The 12,260-nt window shown below is 50.0% G+C and overlaps 1 protein-coding gene across 3 annotated transcripts in view; it reads right to left on the minus strand.

Annotated features, from left to right (window-relative positions):
* Nucleotides 1-4,505: 4,505 nt before the first annotated feature.
* The window catches only part of frmd8 (FERM domain containing 8), a 36,732-nt gene continuing 28,977 nt past the window's right edge, over nt 4,506-12,260 (minus strand). For all 3 annotated transcript variants that reach the window (XM_085976247.1, XM_085976246.1, XM_085976248.1), the window contains 2 exons: nt 11,298-11,487; nt 4,506-7,501 (listed from right to left, as the gene is read on the minus strand). In XM_085976247.1, coding sequence (XP_085832373.1) covers nt 7,383-7,501; nt 11,298-11,487 — 309 coding nt within the window. In that variant the 3' untranslated portion in view covers nt 4,506-7,382. The remainder of the gene's footprint in view (nt 7,502-11,297; nt 11,488-12,260) is intronic.

Below are 12,260 nucleotides of genomic sequence, written 5' to 3' on the forward strand. Positions count from 1 at the left end.
CCCGTACACGGCCACAGATCCAGGCGTCCCTGTTGCATAGCAACAGGTGCAGGAACCCCGGCCACAGATCCAGGCGTCCCTGTTGCATAGCAACAGGTACAGGAACCCCGGTTACACGGCCACAGATCCAGGAACGGCCTCTAATATGAAGTAAAACTTACCTGAACCTACTCCTGAATTTTGCCGGTTAATAGAGATTTCCAGTTATTTAGGTGCTGGTAAATCGAGCGTTTCCTGTATCTCTGTGGGGCTCGGTGTCAAATTTTGTTTGATAATACTTCTGTGAAGCGCCTTGGGACGTTTTACTACGTTAACAGCAGTATATAAAGGCAAGTGGTTGTTGCTGTTGAAATAAGTGAGACAAACTGGTAACGCACACTACACACACACTACCCATGGGAATTACTCACGCTAATTCAGAGGATATGCTCCCTCTTAGCTTGTCTGTCGCTGTGATGCTGCTTCTGTCTGTTTTGCTTCTCTCTCTCTCTCGTCCTTTTGGCATGGCAGAGCAGGGGACTGGTGACGGCCGAATTTTGCAGGCTAGGCAAGGAAGGGAACTGCCAAGAATGGCAGGCAACACTTTTCTTTTGGTAGCGGACGCAGGGGGAACGATCCGGACAGGCCCCTGTTTTCTCCTGGGAGGTGCAAGTCCAGGAGAGATTCCATTAGGACCACGTGGGCATCTACGGGAGAGAGAGGAGGGGGTCTGGCCAAGGCTGCAGAACAGTGGGGAGACGAGAGGAATAAAGCAACGTGAAGGGGTGGCACTGTCATGTGTAGCACCATCTACCTTGGAGAAACAAGTATAATTTAAATCTCACCAACTTAAAGCCGATGCCAAGGCAGGACACCCAGGTGTGACAGGAACAGTACATGACCTTCATGCAAGCAGGGGGCATACGCATAACACAAGAAATAAGAGCAGGAATAGGCCATATGGGCCCTCGAGCCTGCTCCGCCATTCAATAAGATCATGGCGGAGTCCAAAAATCTATCGATCTCCGCCCTGAAAATACTCGAAGACTCAGCATGCACAGTCCTCTGGGGCAGAGAATTCCAAAGATTCACAACCCTCTAAGTGAAGAAATTACTCCTCATCTCAGTCCTAAATGGCCGACCCCTTATCCCGAGACTATGCCCCCCAGTTCTAGACACTCCAGCCAGGGGAAAACAACCTCTCAGCATCTACCCTGTCAATCCCCTTCAGAATCTTGTATGTTTCAATGAGATCACCTCTCACCTTCTAAACTCCAGAGAGTACAAGCCCATTCTACTCAATCTCTCATCATAGGACAGCCCTCTCATCCCAGGGATCGATCTAGTGAACCTTCGTTGCACCGCCTCCAAGGCAAGTGTATCCTTCCTTAGATAAGGGGGCCAAAACTGTGCACAGTACTCCAGGTGTGGTCTCTTTTAATTAATATTCATGCACAACTACCCAATCTGCTGTGGCATTGCACATGGGAAGTCAAAACCAAGTGTAGTCCAGGTGGGGTTAGAAGGCAAAGGATAATTGGATCGGGGTCGTGCAGATAGAAGCCCGTCACTGTTTTAGTGACACATTTGGTTCTTCCTTTATGTATTTCTATTAAATTCCTGTGTCCACATTCATAATGTTCATGGTGGCATAGTGGTTAGCACTGTTGCCTCACAGCGCCAGAGACCTGGGTTCGAATCCGGCCTCGGGCGACTGTCTGTGTGGATTTTGCACATTCTCCCCGTGTTTGCGTGGGTTTTCTCCGGGTGCTCCGGTTTCCTCCCACAGTCCAAAGATGTGCGGGTTAGGTTGATTGGCCATGATAAATTGACCCTTAGTGTTAGGGGGATTAAATAGGTGGGGTTACAGGGATAGGGTGGGATATGTGTTGGGGTTACGGGGATCGGGTGGGATATGTGTCGGTGCAGGCTCGATGGGCCGAAATGGCCTCTATCTGGACTGTGGGGTTTCTGTGATTCTGTGAACCATGTGCAATAATCACCCAGGCAGGAGCAAATTTATTCCACAGCACCTTAATGCATCTGGGAAACGTCTCAACGTGCTGTTACTCTGGTGGTGTAGCAGTCATTTTGCTCACGATTCCACAAGCAGCAATGAGACAAACAACGAGCTCATGTATTTTTAGTGGGGTCGGTTGAGAGGAGGGATGTTGGGCCAAGCCGTCAGAAGAACTCCCGACTCTTCCTTCAAATAGTCTCATGGATCTTTAATTCGATGGAGCGGGGGCCTTGGTTTAACGTTTCATCTGCAGGCAGGATGGCCGCCCGATAATGCAGCACTCCCTCGGTATTACCCTCGAGTTTCAGCTCAGCTCCGGAGTGGGGCTCGAACCTACAATCTCCAGGAGGCGAGAACGCGACAAAGCGAGACGAGAAGGCCACACAAGTATTGGAGTGGCATAATGTGGGGGCGTTCGAAGGTGCAACTGGATGCTAAGCCGGGCGCGTTCAAACAGCAGAAGGATTAGCTTTGAAGGGTCAATTGGCACGTTCCTGTCCCTCAGCCTTTTCTTCCACTCTTAAGTCATGACACAAAGTCTTGCTGCGAGATCAGCAAACACCAGGGTGAGATTTCAGGAGACATTCCAACGTCGCTACCATCGGTTCCAGCCACGTGCTGTTACGCAACCCAACAGACAAACACTTCTTTAAACACAACACAGCCACGTTGAGTAGCCCAGCCTGTGCGTGGGCTCCAAAGGCATTGTGTCCTCAGAAAACAGAACAGAAGCACATGGGATTAAAGGGACGGTGGTAACTCAGGTATGTAATTGGCTAAGGGATAGGAGGCAGAGAGCAGTGGTGAACGGATGTTTTTCTGACTTTAGAGAAGTATGCAGTGGGGTCCCCCGGGGACCAGTATTAGGACCATGGCTTTTCTTGTTATATATAAATGACCTGGACTTGGGTATAGGGAGTACAATTTCGAAGTTTGCGGATGATAACAAACTTGGCAACATAGTAAATCATCTTCTTAGGCAGTCCCTCGGAACCGAGGATGACTTGCTTCCACATTAAAAATTAGTTCGCAGGTGACTGATGAGTCCAATGCGGGACCTACAGTCTCTGTCACAGATGGGGCAGACGGTGGTTGAAGGGGCGGGTGGGTGGGGTGCTTGGGTTGACGTGCGCTCCTTGCGCTTGGCTTCCGCTTGCTCCCAGCGAAGAGACTCGAGGTGTTCGGTGCCTTCCCGGATGCTTCTCCTCCACTTTGTGCGGTCTTGGGCCAGGGAATCCCAGGTGTCGATGGGGATGTTACACTTTTTCCAAGGCGGCTTTGAGGGTGTCCTTGAAGTGCTTCCTCTGCCCACCTGGGGTTCTCTTGCGGTGCCAGAGCTCCGAGTAGAGCGCTTGTTTTGGGAGTCTCATATTAGGCAAGTGGACAATGTGACCCGTCCATCGGAGCTGATTGAGCGTGGTCAAAGCTTCGATGCTGGGGATGTTGGCCTGAGCAAGAGCACTGACGTGAGCAGGATAGTAGCAGACTTCAGGAGGACATAGACAGACTGGTGAAATGGGCAGACACGTGGCGGATGCAGTTTAATGCGGATAAGTGTGAAGTGATGCACTGTAGGAGAAACATGGAAAGGCAGTATAATCTAAATGGTACTATTTTGAGGGGGGTGCAAGAGCAGGGGAACCTGGGGGGGGGTGCATATTCACAAATCCTTGAAGGTGGCAGGGCGGTTAAGAAAGGGTGTGGGGTATTTGGCTTTGGAAATAGGGGCACGGAATACAAAGACAAGGAAGTCACTTTACAAATCACTGGTTAGGCCTCAGCTGGAGTACTGGACACAATTCTGGGCACCGCACTTTAGGAAGGGTGTCAAGGCCTTGGAGGGGGTACAGAGGAGGATTAAGCAGGATGATACCAGGGATGAGACATTTCAATTATGTGGAGAGATTGGAGAAGCTGGGATTGTTCTCCTTGGAGCAGAGAAGGTTAAGGGGAGATTTAATAGAGGTGTTCACAATTATGAGGTGTTTTGCTCGAACAAGTAGGGAGGCACCGTTTCCTCTGGCAAGTGGGTCGGTAACCAGAGGTCACAGATTTAAAATAACTGGCAAAAAAACCAGAGGGGAAATGAGGATTCTTTTCACACAGGGAGTTGCTGTAATCTGGAACGCACTATCTGAAAGGGCAGTGGAAGCAGATGCCGTATTAACTTTCAAAAGGCAATTGGACACGTACTTGAAGAGGATGAATTTGCAGGGTGCAGGGTTATGGCGGGGGGTGGGAAGCTGCGGGACTAAATAGGGCAGCTCTTTCAAAGAGCCGGGACAAGCACGCTGGGCCGAATGGCCTCCTGTGCTGCAAGATTCGATGAAAAGTCTTGCTAATTAAGACACGACCTTTGGGGGGGCGGCGGGGGGAAAAATCTGATCCGAAAGAACTGGTTTAAATAAGAAAAAAATGTTTTTTAATTCACATTAGTAGAAAGACATCATATGAATATCGCAAATCTAAGAAATATTGTGCATTAACAATTAGTAGGAGCAACCAATCAAAATTAAGTGTTTATTCATATAAAGCAGATTAAACCACTGAAAATAGAAAGGGTAAATCTCCTAAACTCACTATCATTCTGGAATCAGTTACCTTATGTAGTGCAATTAGAAACAGAAACAGATGCACGCACCCACCCACCCAGCAGCTTCCTTTGGATTCATTTCAGTGCAGTCCTGAACTTCCATAATTTTTTTTTCCCAGGGAAGGGAAGAGAGATAATATATATTCACTGAAAGTTCACTAGATCAGCACAACTCCTTGCGCAGTGGAGTTTTAAAAAAAAAAGCACTGTGTTAGGAATGCAATATATTTTGTTCCGACTGAAATGAAGACCTTTAACCCTCCCCAGCTCCGACTAAACTCTTCGGCCTTGGAATGACGCCCTGTGAGTGACTGTACCTTTTAAAGCTGGCGGTGCCTCCGAGTAACTGGCGTAGAGGCAGGAATTTCACTTCAAGGCCTTGACTGGATTTTTTTTTATTTTTTATAAATGTGGCGGCGATTGGTGGTGCTGGAAAAGATCAACGTTTTCGATCGAGTCGACTAGGAACAGAAAGGGGGTCCCAGCTCCGTGCCGGAGCCACTGCTGCCATTTACAAATCAGATTGCAACTTCAAACGCGAGAGGCAGGCCGCTCCCTGGCTCTGATCAAACCCTGCACGCCGATGTGAACGGGGACGCGACAAACAAGCGCACCCATTGACATCAGCTGCTGCCACTGCGGCAGGGGAAACAGAAACCAATCAGGAATGTAATGAAGCATTTAAATCTCATCAACTATAAGCTACCTTTTGACGTGCATTGGAAGCTAATGGCAATACAGGAAACTCTTGTTTAAACGGCACCTAAATATCCGGAATTCTCTATTAGCCGGCAAAATTCAGGAGTAGGTTCAGGTAAGTTTTATTGTACATTAGTGGCCGTGTAACCGGGGTTCCTGCACCTGTGGCCGTGTAACAGGTACTCCTGGATCTGTGGCCGTGCAACCGAGGTTCCTGCACCTGTGGCTGTGCAACCGGGGTTCCTGCACCTGTGGCTGTGCAACAGGTACTCCTGGATCTGTGGCCGTGTAACCGGGGTTCCTGCACCTGTGGTCATGCAACAGGTACTCCTGGATCTGTGGCCGTGTAACCGGGGTTCCTGCACCTGTGGCCGTGCAACAGGTACTCCTGGATCTGTGGCCGTGTAACCGGGACTCCTGCACCTGTGGTCGTGCAACAGGTACTCCTGGATCTGTGGCCGTGTAACCGGGGTTCCTGCACCTGTGGCCGTGTAACAGGTACTCCTGGATCTGTGGCCGTGCAACCGGGGTTCCTGCACCTGTGGCCGTGTAACCGGGGTTCCTGCACCTGTGGCTGTGCAACAGGTACTCCTGGATCTGTGGCCGTGTAACCGGGGTTCCTGCACCTGTGGTCATGCAGCAGGTACTCCTGGATCTGTGGCCGTGTAACCGGGGTTCCTGCACCTGTGGTCGTGCAACAGGTACTCCTGGATCTGTGGCCGTGTAACCGGGGTTCCTGCACCTGTGGCCGTGTAACAGGGACTCCTGGATCGGCAGCCATGTAACCGGGGTTCCTGCACCTGTGGTCGTGCAACAGGTACTCCTGGATCGGTGGCCGTGTAACCGGGGTTCCTGCACCTGTGGTCGTGCAACAGGTACTCCTGGATCTGTGGCCGTGTAACCGGGGTTCCTGCACCTGTGGTCGTGCAACAGGTACTCCTGGATCCGTGGCCGTGTAACCGGGGTTCCTGCACCTGTGGCTGTGCAACAGGTACTCCTGGATCTGTGGTCGTGTAACCGGGTCTCTCGTACCTTGGTAGGTACACCTCTCCGTTATCCGGAATTTTTAATCAACCGGCACCATCCCAGTCCCGTAGGTGCCGGATACCAAAGAGTTTCCTGTATTAAGGGTGCATTCCGGTTACCTGTGCTGGGGACTAGCTTCCTTCCCCCCCCCTCTCACCCACCAGTAGGCACCTAAGACAGATACAGCACATAATACAGATTAAAAAAGACCATAGAAGGCAGAAATGTGAACTTATAAAGTCGCTGGAAATTGATAGCAGGTCAGTCAGCAGCCAAAGGAACAGGCAGGTTAAAACGTCAGGTTCCGATGACGTCCCACACAGAAACGTTAAAAAAAAACTATTTTTCCAAGAGGCTGACAGACTTGCTGTGTTTTTCTAGCTTTATTTTTGGCGTTCCTTCCAGCTACAGACAGCGCAGGTTAGACACAGAGGTAAAGCTCCCTCTACTCTGCCCCAACGACGCGCTTTAGTCGAAGAACTCAAGAACAACGGCCCCTATTGCGCCAGTGCGGCAATCTATGAGTCACACGGTCAGACAGACAATCACATCAGTGCCAGATTGGGTGCAGTTTGTCGAAGTCGGCCCCAACTGAGCCAAGATTTCCCCAAACTCATTTCTGCACGGGACGCTTGCAGCCGGCACTGCGAGGAGACCTTCACCCCCGTCGGACTGGGCTGGATTTCTCCTAGAAATGAAAGGACCAGGGTGGAAGGACACAATTTATCCCCACTGCACAAATAATTGCTACATTTTTACAATCAAGTTCATTTTTTTTTAAATAATCAAAAAGATATAGATATATATATGTACTTTTTTTTTTCCATGATTCCTATAAGACTCCAGGTTCAACAGTGGGTAATTGGGATCCCTGAATAGGCTGACATCTTGCTTCATGGACCCTCCTAAAAAGGTTGGTTTATAAACAGAACAGTAGTTGTGCCATGTAATAATTCAGTCTCTGCAAACTCTCTTCAATCCACCAAACCCACCCCCCGCCCCCCCCACCGTCTGTCGTCTTTTGGAATTTTTTTTTTGCAGAAATGTTTGTTTCAATGGATTGCCTCAGCCCTGCTCCAGTGTCTCTGTGACCGCCACGGCACTGTAAGAGGCTGGACCCTGGGACAGCTGCCGGGTGAAGAACGACGCCGCTCTCTTGGGCTTGACGCGCTTGATTTCTTTACCTGGAAGTGGAAACAGCGAAAGAAAAAAAGACTTGCATTTATACGGCACCGTTCACGATCTCGGGACGTTCCAAAGCGCTTCACAGCCAATTGAAGTGTGGTCACTGCTGCAATGTAGGAAACGCTTAGTGATGTTGGTTGAGGGATAAATATTGGCCCAGGACTTCCCCGCTCTTCAAAATAGTGCCGGGGATCTAAAGTCCATCTGAGGGAGCAGACGGGGCCTCGGTTTATCATCTCCTCCGACAGTGCGGCGCTCCCTCAGTACTGCCCCTCCGACAGTGCGGCGCTCCCTCAGTACTGCCCCTCCGACAGTGCGGCGCTCCCTCAGTACCGCCCCTCCGACAGTGCGGCGCTCCCTCAGTACTGCCCCTCTGACAGTGAGGCGCTCCCTCAGTGCTGCACTGGGAGTGTCAACCTGGATTGTGTGCTTGAGTCTCTAGAGTGGGACTTGAACCCACAACCTTCTGACCCGGAAGCGAGAGTGATACCCACTGAGCCACGACTGGCAAGAGACCGATATGGAGTACCCTGCTCCAGCACTATGAGTACCGAGCGAGAGAGCTAGAGCTATACCGGGGAAGGGTCACGGTCAGAGGACTGCGAGCTGCTAATGCAATCGCTTAAATGCTGTAGGACCTGTTGAGTAAACTGAAATACAGGAAACTTTTGATTTACCGGCACCTAAATAACCGGAAATCTTGGTTAACCGGCAAAATTCAGGAGTAGGTTTTACTTCATATTGTATTTCCCTTGCTCCATCTGTTGCTGTGCAAAGGTGTGGCTGCAGCTGTTGCTAAGCTACAGAGACGCTTGGAACTTGTGGCCATTGTTCTACAGACAGGGTTTGTTGCTTTATACGGAGCTGTCAGCTCTCCCTATCTTTTACTATAACGTTCGGTTATCCGGAATTTTTGATGAACCGGCACCACGTCGGTCCCGTCCGTGCCGGATAAAAAAAAGTTTCCTGTAATGGAGTACCTTTTCCTGCAACTAGGAGCTTTGCACAGAGGCTCCGTAATAGCAGAAATCTGGCAGTGCACCAATACCAGACAAATCCTTGTAAATGAATTTCCACACTTGTTTACCCTGGTGCCAGACAACGCACTATTCACCCGATGTAAGAACAGCTGCGGCCGGCGACAAAGGGCAGTGCCACGGCACAGTGCATCGCTGTGCCAACGTGTAGTGAAGTGGGTGCGGTACAGGCATTCAAAATGGCCACAGAGCTTTTTGGGGGAGTCGGGAAATGAGAAAAAGTTATTCCAAGATTATCCCAAATAGTAGCCATTGCTCATTTACATCTCTCTTACCCTTGCGAAGTGCTCTTACCAGGTTAGCTGATAAAATGATGCATTGCAGCTAGATAGTGTTTGGGCACTGAAATACAATATTGGGATCCTGCGGGGGCAACAACTGAGGCAAATGTCGGCGTTGGTGTAATAACGCAACTCAGCCGCCACTTGTACAGTGCTACGGACCCTCAGCGTCCTCGCTCCCTTGATCAGCTGCAGCCATTTTCTCTGGTGATTTATTCTTTAAACTCTGCTGTTTGGGTTTACGATCGAGCGGTCTCGGCAGTCAGGTCAGGGAGCGTCTCTATTTTAAAGTCAATGTGGCTATGGCTGTTGCTCCTCTTGAAATGTTCCTTTTCCTCTTCCTCCCGCAGCACCATCCTACACACTCGCCCCTCCCTCGCCGTGTTGAAATCAAGACTCATCGCAGCAGAACAACTCCAGTTCCCTCAGGTCCCCCCCAAAATCTATAGGGCTTTAAAAACCCACACTTAGGATCACTTAACCACAGCTTCCTTATCTACACAGTCTTTGCATCATATTCTTTCCACCCTTGGTGGTGTCCTGCACTCATAGAATCAGAGAAATCTACGGCACAGAAGGAGGCCATTCGGCCCATCGTGTCGGCGCCGGTCGAAAAAGAGCCACCCAGCCTAATCCCACTTTCCAGCTCTTGGTCCGTAGACTTGTGGGTTACGGCACTTCAAGTGCATATCCAAGTACTTTTTAAATGCGATGAGGGTTTCTGCCTCTACCACCCTTTCAGGCAGCGAGTTCCAGACCCCCACCACCCTCTGGGTGAAAAAAAGTTCCCCTCAAACGTAGAAGATAGGAGCAGGAGTTGGCCATTCGGCCCCTTGAGCCTGCTCCGCCATTCAATGCAATCATGACTGATCATCCAAACTCAGTACCCTGTCCCTGCCTTCTCCCCATACCCCTTGATCCCTTTAGCCTTAAGAAATATATCCAACTCCTTCTTGAATACATTTAATGAATTGGCCTCAACTGCCTTTTGTGGCAGAGAATTCCACAGGTTCACCACTCTCTGGGTGAAGAAATTCCTCCTCATCTCAGTCCTAAATGGCTTACCCCTTATCCTTAGACTGTGACCCCTGGTTCTGGACTCCCTGACCATCGGGAACATCCTTCCTGCATCTAGTCTGTCTAGTCCTATCAGAATTTTATAAGTTTCAATGAGATTCAACTCCCCTCTAATCCTTCTTAAATCTATGCCCCCTGGTTATTGACCTCTCTGCTAAGGGGAAATAGGTCCTTCCTATCCACTCTATCTAGGCCCCTCATAATTTTATCCACCTCAATTAAATCTCCACTCGGCCTCCTCTGTTCCAAAGATGGGGCTTTGGACCCTCATAGGTCCTCAACTTGGGGAAAAATGCTTTTATCCACAACTAGTCCATGACACTGCAATACCCACTGGCAGAGACTGACATGGCAGCGTTAGCCTGTGCCACAGCCCCTAGGAAACCCCCCTGCACCCAACCTCCAGTTTGTGCACTTACGAACAGGAAGTATTGGAGTCGTCTTTTTGGACTCCAGGACTTCAATAATGGACTATGATAAAGGAATTAGCAGCCAGCCATAAACAGGCTGCCATTGAGGTCACAAGACCGTGGCACTGCTCTGTCTCTTCTGACAGTCCTTGCCCATGGTATCTGTCACTTTGTTATCCCTAATTCATTACCTATCTTACCCAGATTACATTTTATTAGCTCGTAGGGTTCAATTGTTTCTTGTACATTTCTGTAAAATATAGCTGGGGGTTAAATTTCCCCTGACTGCTGGCAGATTAACGAGTCCGTGTAAATTCCTCTGTGTGGTAGGTTGATGCAATCATCCCATTTGCAGTGTCAGGATTGGAGAAACTGTTTTACAATGCAGCAGCACCCTCTGATGTCAGGCAATGGTATGACAGAAACAGGTCCATGGACTGCAAACAATGGCTTTTCAGCATTCACACAGGATCCTGGAAGCATCCTTTCCTACACGTACAGGTGGTCCCCAGGATTTTCAGGGCATTCCCGAGTGCCCCAACACCTCCCAAACACGTGACCTCTTCCACCTAGAAGGACATGGGCGACAGGCACATGGGAACACCACTACCTCCAAGTTCCCCTCCAAGTCACACACCATCCTGACTTGGAAATAGATTGGCCGTTCCTTCATCGTCGCTGGATCAAAATCCTGGAACTCCCTCCCTAACAGCACTGTGGGAGCACCTTCACCACACAGACTGCAGCTGTTCAAGGCGGCGGCTCACCACCACCTTCTCGAGGGCAATTAGGGATGGGCAATAAATGCTGGCCTTGCCAGCGACGCCCGCATCTCAGGAACAAATGAAAAAATGTATTTTTCTTTTACCCCTGCTCAGGGGCATGCTCCCATGACCAATTAGTGAGTGACTTTGGTCCCGTTAACTCTCCACTAACTATTCAGTGTCCACCACAGCCAATACCCAAAAGGTAGTCAAGCAGGTCGCCTACCCTCCTCCACGTAGTCGATGGTCGAGAGCTGCTGGATCCGATTGCACACGACGCTGTTCTGCCGCTTCAGCTTGCCAAGTTTCTCCTTCGGCCTCGGCGGTTTTGCAGCGCCGGCGTCCTGCGCCGGCAGCGTCTCGAAGGCGCTGTGGAAGTCGATGCAGTACTCGATCATTCCGCTCATCAGTTCCGCCTGTACACACACACGCACACACAGACAGACAGACAGACAGACAAACACAGGTATTAGCTTCAAGGCATCACTCACCTCCCCAATCCGAAGGAGCCGCAAGGCCACTGGTCGCCCGAGTACGTGGGCGAGCCTGAAACAGTGAGTGGTGACGGACCAGTCAACTGTGGGCGGAATCGCAGCCAATCCCAATCTCACCCGATAGCCACGAAATCTCAGTCCAGCAGGAACCACCAGGTAAGCAACCCAGAGCAGGACCCCTGGCTGACTTTTCTGTCCTTTGCTCAGGGACATAGAAACATAGAAGATAGGAGCAGGAGTAGGCCATTCGGCCCCTCGAGCCTGCTCCGCCATTCAATGAGATCATGGCTGATCATCCAAATTCAGTACCCTGTCCCTGCTTTCTCCCCATATCCCTTTAGCCTTAAGAAATATATCTAACTCCATCTTGAATATATTTAATGAATTGGCCTCTACTGCCTTCTGTGGTAGAGAATTCCACAGGTTCACCACTCTCTGGGTGAAGAAATTCCTCCTCATCTCTGTCCTAAATGGCCTACCCCTTATCCTTAGACTGTGACTCCTGGTTCTGGGCTCCCCGTCATCAGGAACATCCTTCCTGCATCTAGTCTGTCTAGTCCTGTTAGAATTTTATAAGTTTCAATGAGATCCCCTCTCATTCTTCTAAACTCCAGCGAGTATAAGCCCAATCGACCCAATCTCTCCTCATACGTCATTCCTGCCATCCCAGGTATCAGTCTGGTGAGTCTTCGCTG

The sequence above is a fragment of the Somniosus microcephalus genome, unplaced genomic scaffold (assembly GCF_052327205.1).
Source record: "Somniosus microcephalus isolate GS21.2 unplaced genomic scaffold, FLI_Smic_1.0 unresolved_chr2, whole genome shotgun sequence".
NCBI classification, from domain to species: Eukaryota; Metazoa; Chordata; class Chondrichthyes; order Squaliformes; family Somniosidae; genus Somniosus; species Somniosus microcephalus.